This window comes from Danio rerio, chromosome 21 (assembly GCF_049306965.1).
Source record: "Danio rerio strain Tuebingen ecotype United States chromosome 21, GRCz12tu, whole genome shotgun sequence".
Classification (NCBI taxonomy): Eukaryota; Metazoa; Chordata; class Actinopteri; order Cypriniformes; family Danionidae; genus Danio; species Danio rerio.
The window spans coordinates 48,156,988-48,183,657 of record NC_133196.1 but is presented as its reverse complement, the minus strand read 5'-3'; the positions used below and the strand labels follow the sequence as shown (position 1 = coordinate 48,183,657).

General features: G+C 40.4%; 2 protein-coding genes across 5 annotated transcripts in view; one reads left to right on the top strand and one right to left on the bottom strand.

Annotated features, from left to right (window-relative positions):
* Positions 1-8,285, top strand: part of gabrb4 (gamma-aminobutyric acid type A receptor subunit beta4) — a 110,294-nt gene extending 102,009 nt beyond the window's left edge. For all 3 annotated transcript variants that reach the window (XM_017353011.4, XM_005173874.6, XM_073935536.1), the window contains one exon: positions 303-8,285. In XM_017353011.4, coding sequence (XP_017208500.1) covers positions 303-656 — 354 coding nt within the window. In that variant the 3' untranslated portion in view covers positions 657-8,285. The remainder of the gene's footprint in view (positions 1-302) is intronic.
* Positions 1-26,670, bottom strand: part of gpr34l (G protein-coupled receptor 34 like) — a 219,521-nt gene that overhangs the window by 173,816 nt on the left and 19,035 nt on the right. The gene's annotated exons all lie outside the window — the stretch shown is intronic.

Here is a 26,670-nt window from a genome sequence, read left to right as displayed (position 1 = left end):
TTGTCATAAGCATGAATAATTATCATTTACATTCATGATGTGCCCTTACATGATTATAAAGGTTTCATGACAGTCTTATGAACACCCCCTCCATGTAAAGTGTTACCAAATATGCTCATTAGTTACTGTGTGTGTGTCAGCCATCGCATTCTGAATGAAGTCTTGTGAAGTTAACGTTTGTTACAACTGTGGCATCCCGTCGTCATTGCATCTGCATGAAAGGTTGCTGTTTGTGGCTGTTTATGACCGCCAGACCCCTCATGACCCCCCGTGTCTCTCTCTGTTTTGGTTTTATCCCCAAGGTGGACGCTTACGGAAACATTCTTCTCACCACACTGGAGATGAACAATGAGGTGATGCCGTCCGACGTGGGCAGCAGCGTCAGTGACTCACGGAACTCCGTCATGTCCTTTGACAGCTCCGGAGTGCAGTTCCGCAAGCCCATGGGTTCAAGGGATGGGTTCAGCCACCACTCGTTGGACCGCAGTGCCATGCGCAGTCGTGCCAACTGCCGGCTAAGGAGGCGCTCGTCCAAGCTGAAGCTCAAAATTCCCAACTTGACGGATGTTAGCACCATTGACAAGTGGTCCCGGATCATTTTTCCTATCACTTTTGGATTCTTCAACCTTATCTATTGGTTGTATTATGTGAATTGATACGCGTTCCCTTAGGAAACATGGGCCATATTTTGAGAGCACATTAAATTGGCTTTGATACAATTGGTAAATATGTGTACACATATATGAAAAGTTGATACATATGTATATGCATATTTCTATATATTATATTTCTATATACACACACATGCGTGTGTAAAATCTAAAGGACTTTTCTGATGTAAAAAACGAAAAAAAACAACAAATATTATATAGAATGACTTGAATGTTTAAGAATAATACAAGAGAAACATTTCAAGTATTTGAATTTCTTTTCCTTCTGAAACACATGACAAATAGCAAGCACCAGTCCCCCGTTCGAGGGTGCGGAACTAAAGAACTGCATGATATTTTTGCTAAAAGAAAAGATCACAAGAGAAAAAGGACACGTCTGAACGTCTCATCTGCTTTTTACTGATACTGTAATCTCAACCGCAGCTCATGAAATCAGATGTGGCTTGTGCATTTTGGGGCGTGAGCAGAGCAGGACCCTAAACCCAATCCCTCGCTTTCCCCCAGACCAATGGAAGAGACTCACGGAATTGTCCGTTTCTACACTGTACAGCAACCTCTTTTGGAATTACGTGTCATTCCTTGATTTTGCAAGTGACAAAGCGTTCTCTTTATCGGACCTCAGCTCTGGTCAATGGTTTACACTGGACGGCCATCTTGAGTTTTAACCAATGCACCCTGCCCAGAGTCAGTACGTTTCATTTTCTCTCTTCCCTTTTGGCAGATTCTCTTTTCTTTCGATTGTGGGCTAAAGATATAATCGTATTTCTGGAGGGCGTCACTTAAACATGTTCTAGAGGTAGTTCATTAATAGATAACAAGCCACTGGTACGCTTCATTCATCGGGAATTTAAGAAAACGGGGGGACAAAGAAGAATCCATTGATTCATTCATTCATTGGGTAGCCTTATTGACATGGTCAGGTAGTATTGTTGTTCTTTCTTTACTCTTGTTCCTAGTGCATATTCATCTGTTCTATTGACGCAGTATTCATGAACATCTTGTGAAGCTTTATGTTGTTCAGATTGGAGAGGACCCCTTAGTGAGCTGTAACGTTTCTTTAGACCTCGGATTTGAAGTTAGTCCATCAACTATGTGAAAACTGTACAAAATAAGGGAAGAAAAGATTGCTGTGTATTCGAGGGGATGTGACCATGTTTCTTTTTGATCTGTTACATGTTTAAGTCGACCACTCTGACCATAGTGTGATCTGAATATGTATATATTGAGTCATTGTAGTGATCCATCCCGAGAATGATATATGCTGATCTTTTTTCGTTTCTCTAAAATGTGCCTGTCTGAAACCTGAAGGATGTGTCCTCAGTTCATCAATCAGTGAAAGAGGGCCGAATGACCCTTGATCTTTGACCTTTCACTTTAAGCACTGCAGACCCACCCACAGCTCTGACGTTCTGCATCTTGGGATTGAATCTCAAAGATGAATGACATCAGCATAATCAGGAAAAGAAAACAACAACAAAAAAAAGCTTCTGAGTCTTTTCGGGGCAAAACGACATGTACGATAAAAGCCATGAACTGAAGTGACAACCAAAAAGGCCTATAATCCATTTTTCTTTTTAACATTTGCCTCTGATTCACCTTTGTTCAAGAGGCTTCGCCTCATTATAATTTACCTCGGCTTCACTGAGGTGACCTCCAGGTGACCACACACTCTCGCTCAAATCCATATATCAATTCATCTGCATGCATATTCATTCTGGTAGTCGCTAGATGTCTCAATGCTCAGTATAGCTTGGCTGAGTAGTCGCAACCCAACAGATGCTTGTTGAATCAGTTCTCGAGAATGTGCATGAGAACCGAGTTGCTGAACAACTGGGCAAGGAGACATTTAAATGCGAGGAGGTCCGTCCGGTGGTGTTTGGGGGAACTCGAGAGCTCTGGACTAGTTTGAGTCCCCTGGGGATGATGATCTGAGCAGGCCTTAGACCTCAGAGCTCAGCGGAGTGACTAGGCTCTCGAACCCCTACCAGACCTCTGACACTTGCAAAAGTGTGAACCAACCACCAAATCTCCAACAGGGATCACTCATTCCATGAAGAAAACAACCGAATCAGGGATAACCGAAGGGACAGGATTTACCTCAAAGTACTTCCGAGGTCCAGTGTTAATTGTCAGCAGATGACGACAGATGTAGGAAGGGGGATTTCCATTTGTTTTGTTATTTGTTATTTTACACACCTGTGCAAGGGAGCCAGTTCTCTCAAGTGCAAAGTGAGACATGCACAGTGTAGCAGTTAAGTTATGCGCAAATCTGCACTAAACGTGGACGGAGGTCCGAGTGCTCTTCATGAGTAACCCTAATTATTGTGAGTGTTATGGGGTGCCTTGACTAGTTACAAGTCCCAGTAGGCATTCAAGATGCTGCAATGCTTTGCCGTTGAAAGGTTAAAAGCAGAGTAGTTAGTTACTGATTTAATCTATAATGTTTAGATATAAACTTAATAGGTAGACCAGATCTTTTACGCTACACAATCAATCCATCTTCACCAGTGCAGTCTTGGCAAGGTATGACATGCCACCGCCAAATTGTATTTAAAGGGAACCTGATCAGTTAGGTTGCGCATTTTATCTCTTGAATTCCAAATAAGAATGGTCCATATGCATTTGGAGAAAGTGGCAAGAGTAGGCAGCATTAATCTGAGTGCCAGCCACTGATCACTGGCAGGACTGATTTTCAGTTATCGAACAGTGTCAACGGGTGCTCTGATGTAACTAATAACCGAGCAACTGCAAACAGTATATCATTACCATAACCTGAGGTTCAGCGTTTGATCCATGAGAATAATTAACGACAATTAGAAGTAGTTAGGACAAGGGGTGACAGTTATATGCATGTACGTTTACCCCCCAGTTACTTCATAGACAGACTTGCTGGCACTATGCAGTTTGTCTCACCAATGGTCAGTTTAACGTAGTACAGGGTAACCTAAACCACTGTTGATCCATGCATACTGACCAATCACAATAGGCAAGGATTGAACTCTTTTCGACAAAGTAGGCATCAGCAACATGTTAACGCAGCCATACTGTGCCACTGAGACATGCTGGATGTGGACACTGTGTTGACCATCAACACGTTCTTGTAGCACCAGCACTCTCTTTATTCACAGTGAGCTTTCACGTAGAACAGATTTTAGCTAAGATTCTGGTTTGTGGGCATTTGCCCCTGCAAGATTTGCCTTAACAAGATCACTAAGCATTTTCATGAACTATATCTGAGCAATACAATGCAACAAAGTTCACGAGAGAGTGAATCTCTTTCAACTCAATTCAAGCCTTAAACATGGTTATAGAGCATTATAATTTGATCATTGGACATTCCAGCCTGATCTCACGAGAAAACGTAAGTATTTTACGTTTTGTCAGTTTAGTGGCTAATTCGTCAAAATTCGTACAAGTTCAGTCGTATAAAATTGTACGATTTTAAAAAGGAGGTGTGGCACCTAACCCCACCCCTAAAACCAACCGTCATTGGGGGATGAGCAAATCGCTCTAAATTGTACGAATTAGATCGTACGAATTCATACGAATTAGCCACTAAATCAAAAAGTTACGAATTGCTGTGAGATTGTGTTGGACATTCGGGTACGATTGTGTAATCAGTTCTACGTCCCCTAAAGAAAATATAGTGACAAATTGGTTTTCAAATGTCTCTTCTAAGTATCTGGCAATGTTTCCACTGCTTACCTTCAGAACCGCAAAGTGCACAACTATTTACTGGTTAAAGGTGCAATAGGAGATCTTTGAAAAAGCTAATGTTAGCCTATGTAATCTCCATTCAACATGAATGCACACTAGACAACCTCACTGCCATACATCATGTAACTTTCACCAGAGAAAAACCTTTATAGTACAGTTAGTAATTACAATGCCAAACTTTACAAAATAAGGTTTGTTGTTGATGTTTGCCTGCTATTCGCTGCCTGAAACGCGTCCATAAATGCGCCTTTTTATGCGCAGAGAGAGGTTTGAAAGTATATATTTTAACAAGCAGGTACAGTAGGACTATCGCTATGTTCGGATGGAACATTTTGATTGGACGAACTTTCCTTGGTCCTTCGCCATATATGGAACATTAGAAACATAAACACATTTCGATCACTTTATTATCAGGGAGTAAATAGACTTTTAGGCGACGTAGTGGCGCAGTAGGTTGTGCTGTCGCCTCACAGCAAGAAGGTTGCTGGTTCGAGCCTCGGCTGGGTCAGTTGGCGTTTCTGTGCGAAAATTGCATGTTCTCCCTGCATTCGCGTTGGTTTCCTCCAGGTGCTCCTGTTTCCCCAATACAGGTGAATTTGGTAGGCTAAATTGTCCGTAGTGTATGAGTGTGTCAATGAGTGTGTATGGATGTTTCCCAGAGATGGGTTGCAGCTGAAAGGGCATCCGTTACGTAAAACATATGCTGGATAAGTTGGTGGTTCATTCCATTGTGGCGACCCCAGATTAATAAAGGAACTAGGCTGAAAAGAAAATTAATGAATAAATAGACTTTTAACCAGCATAACAAAAATTGTTTCTGTGGACAATCACCTATTGCACCTTTAATGATTCTGTTTTTGCTTTTTTTCGGTAGCCAGACCTGGATCCTACAGCGTAAAAGTAATTAACAAAAAAACAATTTATTTTCTTAACTTAATTTATAACTGAAAACTGTAATGAATTAGGTTGAAGACACCATTTTTGGGGGTTGTAATGCTGAGTTTACTACAGATGTGAAACACTCATCTGTTACTAGATTACTCTCAGGAAGTTTTTCCACCTCTTACTACTTTTCCGCTTGAGATTTTTGTAAAGTTTATTTCTAAACTAATTTCGAGAGGATCATGTGCTTATGATTGCTTGCCGCCGGCCCCGCATTATTCAATTTCGATTCACCAATCAGACGATTCTTAAGCCACTATAAATACCCTCAGTTCCATATATAAGCCATCTTCATTTTGAAGAATCCCCCCTTCCACCCCTACTCCTCCTCCTTTCCTAGATGGGTGGCATGGTGACCCAGTGGTTAGGACTGTTGCCTCAAGCAAGAACGTCACTGGTTATAGCCCTTACCAAGCCAGCCAACATTTCTCTTCGGAGTTTACACATTCTCCCCGTGCTCACGTAAGTTTCCCCTGGGTTTCAAGGTTTCTTCCCACTATCCAAAAACATGCAACTTAAGTTAACTGACTAATTCAAATTGGCACTATAGAAATGCTCCTAGTCAGTAGCTTTTTCTTAAGAGTAATCGCTATCTGTTCATTAGCTACCACAGAAGGGGAGTTCTCCAGATCTACCTGAGCTCAAACTCTCCTCTCACCTTGCAAACGGGAGGGACCCCCAGGCTCAACGATCTTATGAGCTTAGGGCTCTCTCCCAGGACAGCATGCCAAACAAGCTTTCTAATCAATCACCAGCAAAGTGTGAACACTTGAATTAGCTAGCATGGGATACGTGTCTAAGGCAAATTTCACGTTTTCACAGCAAATTTCACAGCATAAATGTTCTGCATTCCACATTATTTGTGACATTATTTCCCTTTATCTGTGCATTTGCATTGACTGCGTTATGTAATCTACTCTCAAAAATTCCAAGAATTCGCATTTGGTGTGAACTCAGCATAACAAGTTGATAATTTAAGTCGTTACAATTTCACATTATTGATAATTTAATAAAGGACTATCCTTTTCGCAAATGCATTTCGAAGCTGAAAATTATACATCTGGGCAATTCTTTTCAAATTATTTGAGCACTGTATCAATATTATTCGGTTCTGAGTTTTGCGAGTGGAAACATTGCTAGTAAATAATCTAATTATTTGACATGAATGATCAATTTAGAAAGCTTTTTTTGTGTGTAATTGATTAGATTTCAAGTAGCAGTATAAGATTTTCCAAGGAAACGGGGAGTTGACACACACCTCAACTGCAGATTTCTTGACAGTCGGCCTGATTGACCATGGATTGAACATCAAGCAAAATAAATCTGTAATGGCACAAGTTGCTGTTCTACCAGCCTGATCTCACAACAAAACGTAAGCATTTTACGTTTTGTCAGTTTAGTGGCTAATTCGTACGAATACATACGAGTTTAGTCGTACGAAAATGTACGATTTTAAAAAGGAGGCGTGGCACCTAACCCCACCCTAACCCCAATCGTCATTGGGTGATGAGCAAATCATACTAAATTGTACGAATTAGATCGTACGAATTCATACGAATTAGCCACTAAATCAAAAAGCTACGAATTGCGGTGAGATTGTGTTGGTTCTACAAATACAATCTCAGCTATCAGGGTAATCATACACTCTCACATGCAGTACATTACATCTCACTACCTGAGGGGAATTGGTGCATGAAAGGAATCATACCAGCATTTAAACATTTTAGTTGAAAGTTTATGGTTCCACCATAGCTCTAGGAAAGATCTGAAGTATTACTGTTCAAACCAATTTGCCAGTTTACAAGGGTCATTTGGCCACAACACTAAATGTAGCAGCACTGAGTTGAAAGCGTGACGGTAGTTGACTCCATGTTAGCTTTTCTTTCTTATTAAAGATGTTTCGAAATCACTGCGCGGTTAGCTATCCTGTATTCATACAACTTTTCGTTGCGTCTTTTGCTGTGTATGTGACTTCAGTCGATCTTGATGGGGAATCAGTCTATGTTTAAAAGCGTGGACAAAATTGCTGCTAATTACCTCTTTTAGCTAGTGACGGTCAAGACTGTGTCTTGTTTGTGACCACGCACATCGTTTCTAGTCATTCTTTGCCACCTTAAAACTGTGCTTGAAAAGAAATGGGCCCCTCTTTGTTTATATTTGTGACGGCTAATCTTGCACACTCTCTAAAGACCAGTGGCTCAGCCAGAAACACTGTTGCAACACAAAAACGGCAGACTCCATCTATTAAGATGGACGTTATCGAGGAGATGCTGGAAATGTAGGACAGGCAAGAGATCTAGAATCGCGAAAGGTAGCAAAACTCTTGCGCTCTGTTGGGATTGTAGGCCTTTTTTGGAGAATGTGACTTATTGTGATACTCAAGTATGATTTCTTCTGTGTCATTTGGTTAGGAGACGCGTTGTTATTTTACCTTGCACTTTGCTTCAGTTTCCGATGAATCAACTGTTTGTTTTTGCACAACTTTTTTGGCGGGAGGGTACGGCAGAACTGGGTTCTGATGACAACGGTGGACATTATTATCTACGCACTTCACACCAATCACCCCATACGCTCACATTTTCATACCATCGACATTACACGACGAATCATCGACTAGCTTTTACTCGAGTACACTGTTTTTCGTCTTTTGCAACATCCACCCATGAAGCAGGAGAAAAGGAAGTACAAAAACTGTTGAACTGATTTTAATGTGAATTTTTTCTTGCCTCTTGTGTATATGTGTAATTACATGTGAATTGTATTGTAAATATGATATCTTTCACTTATATTTCTTAATGCATGAACAAAACAGGGCAGTTGGTAATAACAGCTAGCCTCAATGCTACTGGCATGGACAGCTTTTGCAGCACCGGCATAACTTCTGCAAACGAAACCTATCTCTGAAAAAAAAAAAACTGAAAAAAAAGGATACTCACACACACACACACACACACACACACACACACACACAAACAAAATAAAAAGATACCGGTTTTGTTTTGCATGTCCTAAGTTTGGGAAAGGTTTATTTTCATAATTTCTTTTCTCAAACTGGCCATTCGTTTCGCCCTCACGTACAACGATAGGATGCTTTTCGCTTCCTCTTGTAAACAGAGATTAAAAATATGATCGGAATAGGAGAAAACTATACGAAGAAAACGATTCATGGAATCACCATTTTTAAAAACAAATGTGAAGAAGGTTATGCGCATTTTCATTTTCTCTCACTTTTTTTATACGCTGTATCACATACAGACGCACCTATTAAGCCATTAGTTTAAAGTAGAGTAGACCCGCTTACATCTCGCCCAACAAAACAGCAAGTTTCATGCCATGAGAATGCACGACTGGCAGAGCAGATTCTCCCAGTTTGCTTAAATGTACGAGCCAGTGACTTTGCTGTGCTGGAATTTTATTTATTTATTTATTTATTTTGTTTTCCTTCACACTAGAATACTGCTACTGATTATAGCGAGTTATAACACATAAACACAGCACACATAAGCGACGTACTAACCTGAAGTTAAGAAAAAAAAAAAAGAGTTAAAAAAGGGCAAATATCTAGGGCAACCACTTCATCCCTGATTTGAGAATTCAATCGCTATTCGGTACTGTTTTGTTTCATTTCTAGTTGCCTGTATTTGTTGTATTCTTTGACTAAATTGTTAACTCTTATTGTTGATGTTTTCTCATAGAAAGGAAATATATTTCTACTTTACATCCTGCCCTGAAAGTAAAATGCATTCTGTTATCGATCTCTTTAATTTGTTTGTGTTGTACTGGTTTCGTTCTCATTAAGCTCTTGGTTTGATTCTGCTGAACTATTGAGGTGTGATGATTTTTGATGATCCGTTTGGGGGTATGATTTATTTGTCTTCATGAAATCAACATTTGTAAAGTAAAAGGTTGTATTTTATTATTCATTTCTTTTCCTTTTTTTTTTTTAATATTTTTCTTTCTTTTCTTTTTGTCAGTGCCAATTAATGTAATGGTGTCGGTCAGCTTTTCTAGGTGTTTGAGCAAAATGTGTTTTTTACTAATACAAGATGTTACAGTATGTGGTACAAAAAAAGGGTTATAAGTAACCAACTGACTTTTTACAAATAAAGGCTTATACAGTAAAGAACGACAACGCCAAAGTCTTTTCGTTTGCCATTTGTGGACTAATGGTTACATTTCATTCCCTGTAGCGCTTGGTTTAGGAACCCATTAGGCCCCAAATGGTAAATCGTTCAGTTCTGCAGATTTTCACCTTGTCATTTTCCTTTATTTCTGTTTTTTTTTTTTTTTTTTTTTAAGTGCTGCAGAGGAAACAAGAATAATCTCTGGATAATATTTAAAGGGCAAACTAGGATTGACACCAGAGAAGGCCATAGCACTGTCTAGAATAATGAGTTTGAAATGGACTCTAATCACAAAACATTACTAAAGGTTTAGCTCTCGGTCCTTTAACAGAATTCCTGCTGGAAAACTGTCCAAACAAGTGTGCTTGCATGTTTTGTAACGTAAAAACAGCTTGAAAAGTTTGATAAAGCGATAAAATATATGTGTGAAGAGTTTACATCCAAAAACCTCTAAATGCAATCTGAAATTTTCCTCTAAAATGAGCATTTTTAATCAGGCTCCTGAGTGTATATTTAATAATACCTGCATGTTTATGCCAAAAAAGAAGTAATTTTCCTGGTCTTTAAAGTGAAATATCTCAATATAAACAATGGAGGCTGTATATATATATATATATATATATATATATATATATATATATATATATATATATATATATATATATATATATATATATACATACATATATATATATATATATAGTTGAAACCAGATGTTTACATAAACTCTAAAAAAGGGAACATAACCATTCTTTTAAAAATGTAAGTCATACTAAACCTTTACTATTTTAGGTTCGTTGGGATTACCTAAATAATTTACATTTGCTAAATGCCAGAATGAGAGAATTTTTTTAGAGATTTTTTTATTAATTTCTAGACAGTCAAAAGTTTACAAACATTTCCTTGGTATTTTTTAGCTTTGCTTTTAAACTGTATAACTTTGGTCAAAAGTTTTGGGTCTCCTTCCACAAGCTTCTCTCAATAGTTTGCAGGACTTTTGGCCCATTCCTCCTGACAGAATTGGAGTAACTGAGTCAGATTTGTAGGTTGTCTTGCTCGCACAAGCTTTTTCAACTCTGCCCACAAATTTTCTATAGGATTGAGATCAGGGCTTTGTGATGGCCACTCCGAAACATTCACTCTGTGTTGTCCTTAAAGCATATTTTACCTAATTTGGCAGTATGCTTAGGATCATGGTCTGTTTGGAAGACCCATTTTGTGGCCAAGTTTTAATTTTCTGGCTGATGTCTTGAGATGTTGCTTCAGTATTTCTACATAATGTTCTTTCTTCATGATGCCATCTATGCTGTGAAGTGGACCAGTCCCTCCTGCAGCAAAACAGCCCAACAGCATGATGCTGCCGCCCCCATACTTCACAGTTGGGATGGTGTTTCTAGACTCGTAAGCTTTCCCCTTTGTCCTCCAAATGTAACACTGGTCATTATGGCCAAACAGTTCAATCTTAGCTCCATCAGACCAAAAAATTGTCTTTTTCCCAGTGTAATGTAGCCAATTGTAATCTGGCTTTGTTGCTGATTCTGGCTTGTTGATTTTCCCATGTTGTCACACAAGGAAGCAGTGTGTTTGAGGTTTTCCTTCAATACTATTCTACAGTTGTGCCTCACATTAACTCAAATGTTGTCAATTAGCCAATCAGAAACTTCCAAAACCTTGACATCATCATCTGAGCTTTTTCAGAGGCAGAAAAATCTTATTGTATGTAAACTTGACTTTCAAGAAAAGTTATAACAATTTCTCAAACAATATATCTCTCATTATTCTGTTATTAAGCTAAACAGAAACAAATGTGATCATCTTAACTTACTAAAAGAGAAAAAGTTTAGTCACAATAACATCTGACTGTTTTTTTAATGGTTATGTGCCTTTTTATACAGTGTATGTAAACTTCTGGTTTCAACTGTATGTATATATATACATATATATAAACACACACACACACACACACACACACACACACACAGAGCAGACAAAATACATATTTAATACAATTTTGAAAAGAAAACTTAACTAATTGGCCTAGAATGTAAGTTATGTCTAATAAAATTAAATCCTACAGGGAAAAATTATTGAACACATGAAGAAAGCAAGGTATAAGTTGGCAAGGAAAGCTCAGACAGCAGCTGAAATCTCTCATTCTTTTTTAACTCAGTCTCAACACCCACTGCACATTACAAGATGATGAAGATTGACATTTCAGCAAGACAATGATCCCAAACACAGCCATGCAAACTCTCGATTTGTTTTTGAAAAGAAAATAAAGCTGCTAGAATGACCGGCCAATCACTTGAGCCAAATTCTGCAGAAAATAAGAACTAAAGATCAGAGTTGCTAAACGAGACTCACAGAAATGTCAAGACTTTTAGACTGTCTGAGGGGAAAATATCATACCTGAGCAAAGCATGCCGCTCCATTCTCCATACAAGCGGCATTTTGAAGCTGTCTTTACCAAAAAAGTCCTTTATACAGAGTGTTAATACATTTCAGAACTTCAATACGTTCTTTGTGTGCCATTTCACTGTTATTACACGACACATTTTTCTGAATTAATTAATTTAGTTTGGATTGTTTTAGGTTTTTACCAAAATCTGGTACCATTTCAAGTCAACTCCTCCTTTGGAAATGTATTTAACATGCAGGAACAATCATCTCACATAACAAACTGATTTTAAAGATGACATCGACTCCAAAAAAAAAATTGATTTGACACCCTGATCTTAAGAATGTACATTTTTCTGAAGGTTAAGCACCCTCACTGCTGTTTGTTGCGAGTTTCAGGCCCTGTATTATGCTCTATTCATGGAAAGTGCCAGTTGGCATTACTGGGGATTCTCTGAAACGGTCCACACATGCCAGTACTGCTTCACCTCAAAGACACCGACTACATGCAGAGGATTTTATTCCACAGGGGGACATTTCCCATTCTGCCCCCGAGCAGAACACGGTTTCACCCTATACCATTGTTTTCTTAGGGCAGCTTGTGTGCATGGCATGAATGAAGGAAAAACAACAAAAGCTACGTTTGCAACTATCTATTTTTATGTTGCATTATAGCATTAAAAAATAGTCTGATGATGAACATTAAGATGCGCTCAAATGTTGTAAATGTGCATAAAGAACGTATGTTCATCCATTTATTAGTTTATTTTTACAGTATTTTTAGCGATCTTCATGTTTACAATTGCGCTCCCTTCGCTGTGCACTTTGTAAACATTGATGTCATTTTGAACACAGCCTTAGATTTTTTTGTCTTGTTTCTAGTCCAAATATCTAAAAATACTTGAAGCAAGAAGCATTTTCTAGGCATGCTGTCTTGATTTCAGAAATAATATGTCAAAATTAAAACAAGCTAAATAATCAGCCAATGGGGGAAGCAAAATAATCTTGTTTTTCTATTTGACGTAAGATTATTTTGCTTACCCCATTGGCAGATAATAGAACTTCCGAAAGACTTGGGGTGTCTGAATATCACGTTTAACAACTATAGTGTGACGCGATCCAGCAGTACATCCTTGATAAACTGTCTGACGTGCACTGCTCTTTGGAGCTCAGAGGAGCACATGACAGTGTGTGGCTGTGTCTGTGTGTGGTCATGTGATGTGCGTTTTCAGCGGACGGAGGGCTTTTCAGAAATGCTAGGTAAAACACGATGTGGATCTAAAATGCCATTTTAACACTAAGAGGTATTAGTGTTAGTGAGGGGGGCGGGGCGGAAGATTGGCGATGCTGGCTTAGCATCGTGTTGTCTATTGGCCACGGGCGATGTCTATCGGCCCAACCCTAGTTAGAAGATTGCTATAAATACATTAAAAATACTTTGAAACTAAATTAAACCTATTAGAAAGATGACCTTAATGCTTTTATTTTAATAATTCCAAGTTTAAATGTTAAAATATTCTAAATGAATAGGGCATTGGGGGGATAACTGGGAATAGAACACAACCAGAAACTATGTTTCTAACTACAGCTCCAGAGGTGTAGCTGCAAGCATAGAAGTTTGCGATGCAGTTTGCGAATGTTCATTGGAACAATGGATTTGGGAAACGCCAAATCAACGAACTATGTTTGTAATGACGGTACTTTCTACCTTAGTTGGCTAACAAAGGTTTTCGGAAGCGCACCCATGAATAAGTTCAAATAACCATGCAGATTTTTAGTGCCCAGTATGCTTTGTGTCAGACTGAAAAACTCAGAAAAAGTCTTATTGTGTATTTTTTGAGCATTAGATATTCCAACACAATCTCACGGCAATTGGTAACTTTTTGATTTAGTGGATAATTCGCATGAATTTGTACGATCTAATTTGTACAAATTAGTACGACTTGCTCATCCCCCAATGACAGTTGGGTTTAGAGGTGGGGTTAGGTGCCATGCCTCCTTTTTAAAATTTTAAAATTGTACAATTTCACACGACTGAACTCGTACAAATTTGTACAAATTAGCCAACATTTAAACTGACAAAACGTAAAATACTTACGTTTCCACGTGAGATCAGGCTGGAATATTCCAGTTTTGTGCATGAATCCAATTAGCATCTTTAAATGGAAACATAGCTACTGACTGTTTCCATGTACTGTAGTTAACCAGAGCCACATTAAAGGAGACACAGAAAAAGAAAGTTCCTATAGAGAAGCATGAGGGAAAAAAACACAGAGCTGTTGTTTCTGCACTCCATCTTGCCTTAGTAAACTTTGAAAATGTTCCCAGCGGAGGAGAAGCACTTTACGAGTACCGAGAGTGCAGGGATCTGCAGGGAAGATGGAAGCAGAGCGCTGAACTAGATCAGCCAAATGTGCCGGCCATTTCCTTGTTCTATTGTCAGCACTCCATAAAAAAACATCAAATATTGAGAGGGTGCATTAACATGGGCCAGGAACTGATGGCTGCTCCGGTGAGGGTTAAAGAAAAAACAGATGGAAACAGTCAAAAAGGTGGAGAACGGCAACTCCGACAGTTTTCACCAGCTCGAAAAGCAGAGTTTGGGTTGTCAAAACAAGTAGAAATCCTGCTAAATGTATTATTTACTCTGAACGCTTTTCACAAGACGTTGATCATCCGTTTAATGGTCGTCAGCATCATAATTCTTTGAACGTTTTTAATATCTTGGTTTGTAAAAATAAATGTGTGTACACAGAGCAGTGCATTTGATTAAATAAAATTAGTTAATTTGACTTATGTTTTTTTTAACGAAAGTTATCTGAACTTAATAGAAAAAAGTCACTTGAGTTTAAAATTAAATTTGAAACTTAAAGTGAATGAGTTCACTTAACCATGCAGAGTTCCCAGCATGCTTTTTGTCAGACTGAAAAATAAATGCAAAACTTAAAGCCTGATTTATACTTCTGTGTCAGGTGACCGGCGTAACCCACGGCGCATGCCACGCGCGTGGCTGTGCATTTATACTTCTGCGCGCTGTCTCTGTCGGTCTGCATTAACACTTCCGAAACGCTAGTTGGCAGTGAGGTGTAAATGTTCCTCTGTGTCGAGTTTCTTCTCTGCTTTTTTGCTTTTCCTGAACACTTCCGGGATGTACAAGTGGCTCAAACTCGCTCATTTTGAGGCAGGAACCGGCGGACGTGCAACAACTTTAACTATGAGGTAAACACAAAACAAAACTTTCCATCCGGAGCTCCTTCACGGGACTCCACACTTGTAAACAATCGCTCGCGCCATTCGCGCGGCTCTCGGTCCCGCCCAGACTCGTCAGCGCTACCAAGCCGACCAATCACAAGAGCTTACGCTACGCGTCGTTGCGACGTGTAGTTACATTTTTTGAGAGGTGCACGTCAGTGACGGTGACGGCCACGGCGAAGGGCTATGCGTCAGCGCCGTAGCATACGCCGGCGTTTGACACAGAAGTATAAATCAGCCTTAAGTCTTATTGTGTATTGTGAACATGATCAACCAGCCTAATCTCACGGGAAAACGTAAGTATTTTACGTTTTGCCAGTTTAGTGGCGAGTTCAGTCATACAAAATTGTACGATTTTAAAAAGGAGGCGTGGCACCTAACCCCACCCATGACATCAACCATCATTGGGTGATGAGCAAATCGTACTAAATTGTACGAATTAGATCGTACAAATTCATACGAATTAGCCACTAAATTAAAAAGTTACGAATTGTCGTGAGATTGTGTTGGATCAACATATGGAGACATGTTTAGACTTTAACGCTGTGTTTTGTTTCTGCGAAAGGTTTCTGCAAAAATCTAATTGCAAAACTTTACTAACTTACTGGATTACAGATCCAGTGAAGTCAACAAAACTTAAATAGTCTGAGTAAATGACACTCAATATAAGAAATATTTTATTATATTAGTAAGAAATCAGTACTTAATATGTTAAAGTGATAATTACTTAATCAAATTAAGGCAACAAGTTTGCACAATTCAATTAAGTACATGTTACAAATTTATATTTGCAGTGCAAAGTTATACTTTGTATTATATCATCTTTTATCAAATTATCAAAAATAAATAAATAAATAAAAATCCCGCTTAAGCGAGGTGCTTATTGCAACATCTATGGGCAGTACACGTCTTCTGGCTGCCGTTTTCAGTCTCACTTTTTTTTTTTTAACTTTTTTTGGAAGTTGTGAAAACACTATAGTGGAGTTTTTCATTTATTATTCGAGCAATTGCTATAGGAATACAAAATTGTTGTACTCTAAATTTCAGTGCTCCCTATGTTTACCACACTATGACGACTTCTGCTGCTGAGAAACCCGGAAATGTGAAAAGAGTCCATTCATATTATAAAGGATCATTATGTAGAAAGACTGCAGCTATTTTTCAGTCTTTAATTGGTGGGTGTTTCCCAGTTGGGTTGCAGCTGGAAGGGCATTCGCTGCGTAAAACATAAGCCGGAATAGGTGGCGGTTTATTCCGCTGTGGCGACCCCTGATAAATAGGGGACTAAGCTGATGGAAAATTAATGAATGAATAATCGGTGTCTGTCAAACTTCCATCCATTAATATTCATATTCTAACAACAAACTCAATAGAAAATTCTTTCAAATTGAGTCTGATGCACTGGTGAAGGTATAATTCACACAAAAGATCATTTTCTGTTCATTTACTCACCCACAAGTCATCCATGATTTCTTAAAGCCGCAGTATGTCATTCTGTCCACTAGAGGGTGTATTCACAACCAACAAAGACGTAGTTTGATTACAGGATGACTGAGTGTGGAATCATGGGAGTTGTTGTCTTCATCATCCTACAGGACTCCTGCAAAAATCATGTTGATGAGTAACGTATTCAGCACTTATTATTATTGTCAAAGGTATGTAGCATCGTTCACTTCTCAAAATTGAATTAACAATCTTTGTGCCTTGAACACCTGTGGCTCCTGACAATACATTGAGGTCCTAAGGTTGGTTCATACTTCTGCGTCGAGTGATCGGCATGCCTTTTGCTGCTCTGCAGTAACACTTCTGAAACGCTAGCTGGCAGTACATTTTTATGTTCCTCTGTATTGAGTTTCTTTGTGGGTGTGTTGTTTTTTCCTGTTACCTTAGTGGCTAAAACTCGCTTATTCAGAGGCGGGAACCAGTGGACGTGCGACGACTTCAATCATAAGGTAAACACAAAGCAAAAGTCTCCATCTGGAGTTCCTTCACATGACTCGACACTTGTAAACACTCGTTCCATCGGGCTCATGAATCTCAGCACCGCCCACACTCGGCACATCTACCAAGCCGACCAATCACAGAGCTTGCACTATGTGTCGTTGCGATGTGTAGTTACATTTTTGAGAGGTGCGCGCCAGTGTCGGCGTCAGACCATACGCGTGCGCTTGATGCAGAAGCATAAATCAGCCTTTATGATGCTAAATGATCAGAATGTGCACCGTTTTAGGTGTTTAACCTCCATTTAAGACTATTAATTGCATTGTGTTTTAGTGTTTTAACAGAAATGTATGTAAACTTTGAAGCAAATAACATCCTGAAAGAAACACGTCCAACCTAGGCTCATTCTGAGAACGTAGTCCAGCGGACGTTTCTGGAGACTGGGAAATACATCCCGGGAGGTACATATTTGTGCAGTTTTTGTTTTCGTGAATCCGCGAGAGGCTGCTGTGCGTGCTTTTTCGCATCTCGAACGTCTCTCGCTAGCGCTGTTCTCACGTAACCCACAAAAGGCTGCTGTCGAACGACTGTTCGTTCAACTGGCTGAATGATTGACTGGGCGACTGGCCAATCGGCCGACCGACCTTCCTCCTCCTCTTTCCCCAAAGCCAAGCAGTTTTACCGATTGACCCCCCACCCGCTCGCTTCCCTAAACCCAACCAACAATTTACGAAAAAAAAAAAGCCGTCCAGAAAACGTAAAGGATTTTACCACGTTCTCACCCTGTTTTCACTTGTTCGCTTTATTTTTTGGATTCTGTTTTTGTCTTACCTGATTTCTGGAACCGCTCTTCCCCGGACTCGAACCCGGTCGTCGTCATCGTGGTCAGCTCTCTCTGCGTTTCAAGTCCACTGATGTGCGCAACGAGCTAAACGGACAAACTGGTTGCGGCGGGAAAGCCCTCCACACAGAGGTAAGCGGCCGGCAAGCGTGAAAGGGAACGGCGTCACACCGCCCTATAGCATTCACTTACAAAATTAAATGCGGCCATACGTACCTACGCCTACGTAATTCGTGGTCTTCAGAAACGTCCGCTGGACTACGTTATTAGAATGTGCCTGGGTTGAACACGTCAGTATGTTCTTTGTTTTTCTACATACTCTCATATTCACATTACCACTTGATTCAAGCCAAGTGAACAGCCAAATGTCTGACACACAGTTGATGTCTTTTGGACCTATAAATAGATTGGCAAAGTCATTCGGGGGAATAAAACGGCTCACTTGAGGCCAAAAAAAAAAAAGCTTCCATAATACGTGTATTTATAGATGGAGTGCAGCAGGAGATATTACCCTGAAACTTAACAGCAGATGGAGGAATCCCTGTTGAAAAAAACAACACTATTGACATGGGGAATCTCTTATGTAAGATGCTAATCTAATTAATGGCCCACACATACTCCTGTGACATAATGACCGATGATTTAGTTCTGCAGATGTGTGTCTGAACTACAGTAAAGTTGCTGCAAAGTTATTCAAATTTATTATGCTGCCTTTCACAAAACACATTGCCTCCAAGCAGATTTACAGAAAATTAAGATGTTAATCTTCATAATGTCATGCCTCATAGAGCTGGGAGGTAATACAGTTTACTGTTGCACTTCTTTGTACAGTATGTGTACTTACGGTGTACTTGAATAAGAAAGTAATGGATTATATAAGGAAGCTACAAAGGTTAAGGGTCAGGGGTAGGTTTAGCAATTGTACCCATAAAGTATGGCCCAGTTTATATAATAACTATGATAAGTGTGGGAATTACAGCAAAAAGGAAGTTAAAATTTAATAGTGCATTATATAAGAAGCAAGACGAAGGTCGCTAGTTCGAGTCCTGACTGGGCCAGTTGACATTTCTGTGTGGAGTTTGCTTGTTCTACCCAAGGGTTTCCTCCGGGTGCTCCGGTTTCCCCCACAGTTCAAACTATACCTGCCAACACTTCCATTTTTTCCCAGGAGTCTCCCGTATTTCAGACCCACCTTTGATATTTCTCCCAGAAAACTCCCTCTACCCCCGGTCCTCAGATGTTTGGTACAATCTGTAACACGCCCGGATCGCCGGCAACTCCGATGGCAGCTGGTGCCTGGTGCATAGGACAGCCAGGCACCCCTTCCGGTCGCTCGCTTCCATGCTACCACCCTCCCACCCGATTTCAGACCCACCTCCCGTTTTGTCATTTCTCCCAGAAAACTCCCCCTTCCCCCGGTCCTCAGGTGTTTGGTACAATCTACAACACCCCAGGATCACCGACTATCCGTTGCCAGCTGGTGCCTGGTGCATAGGACAGTAGGACAGCCCAGTCACCCCTTCTGGTTGCTCGCTCCCATCCATCCTCCCCCCCATTTCAGACCCACCTCCTATTTTGTCATTTCTCCCAGAAAACTCCCGGAATTTCACCCCCCTCCCCCGGTCCTCAGGTGTTTGGTCCAATCTGTAACACCCCTGGATCACCGACTATTCCATTGGCAGCCAGTGCCCGGTGCATAGGACAGTAGGGCAGCCCAGTCACCCCTTCCGGTCACTCGCTTCCATCTATCCTCCCACCCTATTTCAGACCCACCTCCCATTTTGTCATTTCTCCCAGAAAACTCCCGGAATTTCACCCCCCTCCCCCAGTCCTCAGGTCCAATCTGTAACAGGATCGCCGACTATTCCAATGGCAGCCGGTGCCCGGTGCATAGGACAGCCCAGGCACCCCTTCCGGTCGCTCGCTTCCATGCTACCACCCTCCCACCCTATTTTAGACCCGCCTCCCGTTTTGTCATTTCTCCCAGAAAATCCTGGAATTTCACCCCCTGAGGTGAATTGATTGAACGAAATCGTAGTGTATGAGTGTGTGTGTGAATGAGTGTGTATGGGTGTTTCCAGTACTGGGTTGTGACTGGAAGGGCATCCACAGGGTAAAACATATGCTGGAATAGTTGGCGGTTCATTCTACTGTAGTGACCGCAGATATATAAGGGACTAAGCCGAAGGAAAAAAGAATGAATTATAGCATACAATAACATTAATATTATTATTAGCAGTAGTATTTGTATTTTTAGTATTATTACTAGTATTTTTTCAAGTCAAAAGATAGGAAAATACATTTAAAGTATGGCTTGCTCCGTGTAAAATACCCTCTACCTCTGCCTTCAATTCTCCAAAACTCCATAATCACACAACACATACAGTTCACTTTGGTGTTTAGCAGACATGAACACTATAGGCAGTAAAACGGCAACAGCTTTGCTTCTTTTCGCACAAATTATGATTAAGGGGCAGATTGATGAATAAAGATTTGCTTTGCACGGTCGCTCGCACAGCCCTGCGTTATGAACTCAAAATATTTAAACCGATGTGCATAATTTATGAACTAATACAATTTGATGTTTTCATCAGATAAGCCTGAGCAGCTCCATATGCGCATGTCTTTTCTAATCTAATGAAGCTTCTGCGGCTCATCTCGAACAGCGCTGAACCACGCAATACTGTGACTTTTGCTTTACTAGAGCACTACGGGAGATTTTTTGCTGACACCGTGGTCTTTCTGTGATTCAAATAATGCATTTTGATGATTAAAAAAACATAAAGGTGAAACAAAATTGTGAAATGTGGCTGCTGATTATACATTGAGATCTTAAGAACAGTAAGTGCAAGAAACTGGACATTACGTATGTAATTTTGTCCGCTAAAGCAGTGGTCCCCAACCACCGGGCCGATCAATCAGTACCGGGCCGCACAAGAATTAATTATCTTTAAGTTGGCAGATAAAGTAGCTGCATTTAAAGCTAAACTGGTGAACGGAGGCATATTGGACATGTTTCAAACATTAGCGGGGATTTTGTGTGAGACTGAGCCTGCGCCCTCACTCACCACCCTGCTGAAAAATCAAGCTTAAACCAGCCTAGGATGGTTGGCTGGTTTTAGATGGTCGATCAGCCTGGTTTTAGAGGGGTTTTGGCCATTTCCGGGCTGGTTTCCAGCCTGGTCTTAGCTGGTCAGGCTGGAAAGTGACCAGCCAAAACCATCTAAAACCAGCTTGACCATCCTGGTTTAGCCTGGACATAGCTGGTTTTGGCTGGGCTCCCAGCCTGGCTAGGCTGGTCAAGCTGGTTTTAGCTGGTCCAGCTAAAACCAGGCTGGAAATGGATGGAAACCAGCCTGGAAGTGGCCAAAACCCCTCTAAAACCAGGCTGGTCGACCAGCTAAAACCAGCCAACCATCCTAGGCTGGTTTAAGCTGGATTTTTCAGCAGGCCAAGCTGGTGCACGATCACCAGTCTTCGCTGTTAAAGGAGTTTGAGCGCTACTTCCCAACCTCAAAGGACCCACAAACGGCCAAGGAATGGATACGTGACCCATTTGTCAACAAACCACCTAAATCCAGCATGTCCATGCAAGAAGACCAACTGCTGGAGATTGCAAATGACGACGGCCTTAAAACATTGTTCGAGACAACAACTGTGCCGGTGTTCTGGATTAAAGTCATGGCAGAATACCCAGAGATTGCTAACACAGCGGTGAAAACCCTGTTGCCATTTCCAACATCCTTTCTGTGTGAAGCGTGGTTTTCTGCAGTGACAGCCACCAAAACAAAGCAAAGGATTAAACTGGACACAAGCAACACACTTCGGGTGTCAATAGCCCCTTTCACACAGTGATACCGGTAAATATATGGAAAATTTCCGGAATGACGTTACCGGTAAATTCAAAAAAGCGCTGCTCACACAGAATTTTTCCGGAAAAGAGCCATCACACATCCATTCCAAAATACTGGTAATTCTGACATCATTAACCAGGAATGAGCTCTAAACGGCTGCGCTTGTATTTGTAAACATTTGACTACATCACAAACTCTTGATGAAAACATATACAGAAACACTTTCGCATGTCGAGATGTACATGATATGCGTGTATGCTGACGCTCATGGGCTATTTCACGGGCACACGCAAAGCTTGAAGGTAAACAAACAACGGCTTATCATTAGTGGTGGGCAAAGCGAGGCTTCGTGAACCACTGAAACAGTCGAAGCAAATGTGTCGAAGCTTCGAAACGTTTCAAAACCCCACTCTACAGTGACACCTAGTGGTCATTTTTTCATGTATTGCACTGAAACAGCTTCAGCAAAGAACAGTTGAGCAAAATGAGGCATTAAACCCCACTTTGTATGCTTGAGCCTTCAAGTAATATAGTGGAGTGGGTAAGGTGTTTGCCTACTATACAGGGATAGTGGGTTCGAATCATGGCTGATGTTGTTTTGAAATGCTTTAATACTAGTTGGTTATGCATTGCTCTTGCATCGTTTTGTTTCAACATTGGTCTGATATCCGAATAAACAATTTGTGAATAAATATGTCTTGTTTTGGTCTTAAAACAGGGATCTAATGCTAGATCAGAAACTGTGGCTTGAAGTTATCAAGAATTATTTATATTATTCATTAAATTTTCCATTTATTATTTTTTATTAATGTCTACCCAAACCCAAAACCCAACCATCACAGTACTGTAAAATGATTAATTATAGTTTTAAGTGTTACAAAAATTATGCTCTATTAAGGGGGCGTAACTGCAGCTGTATCCTATTTAGGCTACGCAAAACAGAAACATGATTAAAATACATGAAACCATGATTTCAGAATATTTGTACAAGTCGGGATTCGAACCCAAAACGTAATTCAAAGCACAGTATCAGCGTGCACACACACAGTCCACTAGACCATATGAAACGGGACTACTTTGATCTTGGTAGCCAAATGAAGATTCGCCAGGTCTCGAAACGCTTTTAAGCTGATCCATGCTTTGAATCGCTTAAGTCATATGACAAGGGGCCTCATGTATCAACGCTGCGTACGCACAAAAACTTTGCGTACGCCAGGTTTCACGCTCAGAATCGCTCACGTTTGGATTTACTAGCAATGAACTGAACGTGGGAATGTGCGCAGCTTCACGGCAGCTTTCTGGCTGGCGTACACACATTTTTTGTGCGTGTCTGTTTTATTTCCATTGGCGACTCCTAGAGGCAGTTGTGTTAAATTCCTCTCTACAAAGTGTCTGAGCCTTGCAATGGCAGCTGTATGAGACGGGTTCATCTAGCAGGTATATAAGGTTTCCATACCATACAGTTGACCAGCTAAACATTAAAGCACAATTTGCAGCAGTCGCCTGTTTTCCCAATGTAATCTGAGCGATCTACTGCACGCACATTGCTATAAAGACACTATCTGAAGATGAATTTGCATGCGTGAATCAGAAACATTTCCATTCAATAAATGTGCAAATAAAATATGATGCTTATTGATATGAACTTATTGATGATTCCTACTTGTCTTTCTCGTGATAAATAGTTGGCAAAATCTGATATGTAGCGGGGGAAAAAACAAGAAAGAGTTCATTAAACGCTGGATTCGAGCCGAGTTCATGCTCGAACGGAACTATTCATGATCACATGCATCTTATGAGTAGCGCCACTGAGACTGTTAAGCGTACTGCAACATTTTACAGATATAAACCACACTATTTCTTTTGTTAGTGCACTCAGTGCGATGTTCAGACCCAACTGTGTTGACCGCATCAGCTAAACTCTCCCACTCTATTTTTTTCTTTTGTTGTTAATTCCTGAGAACAAACTTGCAAATAACACCGCTTTTCTCCGGTCTACCTCCGAAAGCAGCACCTCCAATTCACATTCTGTTCAAAGTTTCTCTTTTTGCTTGCTTTTGCCATTGCTTTTTCGTTGGGTTTTTCCATTAGCATAGTCATTAGCATATTCATACGGGGGAGGAGGCAGGGAGGGGTTTTGTGCTCGTGCATGTTGCGCTCAGTTTCACGTTCATTCAGATGTACAAAAGAATATGCGTGAGATTCGGCGTACGCAGTGTTTCATACATCTGAATTTTTTTCTGCGTACGCACATTTACAGCTTTGTGCGTACGCAATGTTTTAGTAAGATTTCCACGCAAGTCTTCGTACATGAGGCCCCAGGTGTTTCGAAACACTTTAGTCATGTGACTTGGGTGCTTCGGATCATGCTTCGGTGCGGTGTTTCGAAACACTTGCGCTTCGGGATCTCGACACTGTGTCGAAACGTCAGTTACACGTCAGCCATCCCTACTTATCATAAGCACGAATTCGTACGAATTAGCCACTAAACTGGCAAAACGTAAAATACGTAAAATAGGCTGGGTGTGAAAACAGCATAAGACTGAAATCCGTAATATATATTTTTTCTCAAGTGCTTTATTTGCTAATGTTTTACGCAATATTTCAGTTTTACTCATAATTTGCATCTTTGTACGGAAACATAGCTAGTCTACTGCCCATCTGTTTTCTGGTAGACGTATATTGGTGGTGTCGAACATTCAATTTCCATTGTTAATATAATAGACAAGTCACTTCCCTCGAATTATTGAATAGCACACGCCATTGTTCGCATTCAGAAGATTGATATAGCATTCAATGCATATGATGGTCACCGCTATTGCTAACATCGTGGCTGACACTGCACCTTATGAAATGCTGCATGCTCAGAATGCAAACAGAGAGGAGGAAGATTTACTTTGGGCAGTATGACTAAAAATTACATGCCTTTAAGCTTGTCCCACATATCTCCGATGCACACATCACACGCATGCATAAATGTGAACACACACTCATGTGCATGCACTCTCTCTCTCTCAATCACACACACTTAAACTAGTTTGGTTCAGTCAGGGATGAATAGATGAGGAATGCATCTAATAAAATATTAAGACTTGGTGCTCTTTTATCTATCGCATGACCATTTCTGTGCATCTGTTTCTCTCTTTTTTATCATCCATCTACCATTCTTCAGCACACACTCAAATGCCTTTTTTTAAATCAATTCACAGGCGATCTTCCATCAAAAAAAATAAATAAATAAACGTCTGCCAATAGCTTCACGTGAAACATAATTGCATTAAAGAAGACTGCCGATTGGCTCAGATGATCCTTGGCAATATTATAACGTGATACAAACAAGCATTCGCTCCCTGGTGAGTACAATAGCAGATGTCAGTGCTTTTATTTGTCAAACGAGCAGATAGAGGATTCATCAGCTGTGTAGTGCAGTTGCCACAAACCTCCATTAAAACATTGTGTTGTTGTTTACGTCGCGTGTGTTTGGCGTTCGTGTCAGCACGAGGAGAGAGCCTGTATGACTGTAATATGAACATTCATGGCTCATGGCTGGTTTCTCTGGAGAACTCGAGATGTGAGCCATTTTGTTGACTGAGGTACACACGTCTCTGTCATCTCTGAGCTTCAGATGGGGAAAAAAAGCCCGCGCTTTTTGGAGCAACACCGCCCTCTACCGGTGAGTACAGTCATAGACTAGAGTATTCTAAGGGATAGTTCACCACAAACCGAACACTTTCTGTCATCATTTGCTCAGCTTTTGCTTGTTTTCAGTCCTGGCTGTCTTTTTTTTTCTATTGAATACAAAATAAGATATTTTGAAGATAGTTGAAAACCTTTGTCTTTCACAATTGGAAAAACAATAGAGTGTAGGAACTATGACGTCAAGTTGTATGCAAAAACCCGGAAGCGAGTTAGCATTTTAGCAGTTCCGGTTTCCTCGTACTAAAGTTAATGGGTTTTTTGAATGGGGTTCCAGTAAAATCGCTTAAATAAGGTTTGTGGCAAACACAAACTGCAGATAATTTCACGTTTTACTCTACGACATAAAACACATCAGCTACAGCACACTCTTGACTTTTTAAATCGGTTACGCTTCTTTAAAAAAGACGGTTGCTATCAAGTTGCTAAAGGGGACTACAGGTGGTGTCGGAGACATTAGCTGCGTCCCAAATCGCATACTTATGCACTATTCTACGCCATTTTGTAGTATAAACAGTGTAAGTAGTGTGTTCACACTGAAAACTCTAAAAACCTTAAGTGCACTTTAATTACCCGGATGATGCACTCATTCAGCCGCTAATAAAGTGTAATGATGGACACTTCACGCACTCAACAACCGTAGGTTTGCTTACGTAGCGGAAGGGGCGGAGCATCGGACGCACATGTTGGATAACTTTATTTATTTTGGATGGTAAAAGCAAAATTCTCCTACGAGAGTGATTATAGCGCCTCCCGATGGTGAATGCGGTTATACTCACGGCAGGTATTATTTGATCATTCGGTTGTTTATTTCAATGATTTGGCAACTGTCAAACGTCATCAGGGAAACGGTTTGAATTTCCGCTTAGTAAAAAAACATTAGTGTGCCATTTGGAACAACACTACATACATATACCACCCTGTTGAGTGTGTAAGTGCATAAGTACATAGTGCATAGTGTATAGTGAGCCATTTGGGACGCAGCTCTGATACGTCATCGAGCTGATCTGGACTAGAGCGCAGCTCACTTGTGTTGGGCAATAGAGTGGAGGAAATATGACGTCACTTTGTAGGCTAATCGGCTGCTAGCATAAAACTGGTTTCCTCGATAAAATCCCTATAGGATTTTCCCATGGCTTTTCGAAGATTGCAAATAATAGGCTCTGTGTTCAAGCACTGTTCATTACACTTAAACGTTTTGTTCAACCTGATAATCCTCACACGAATAAATAGCT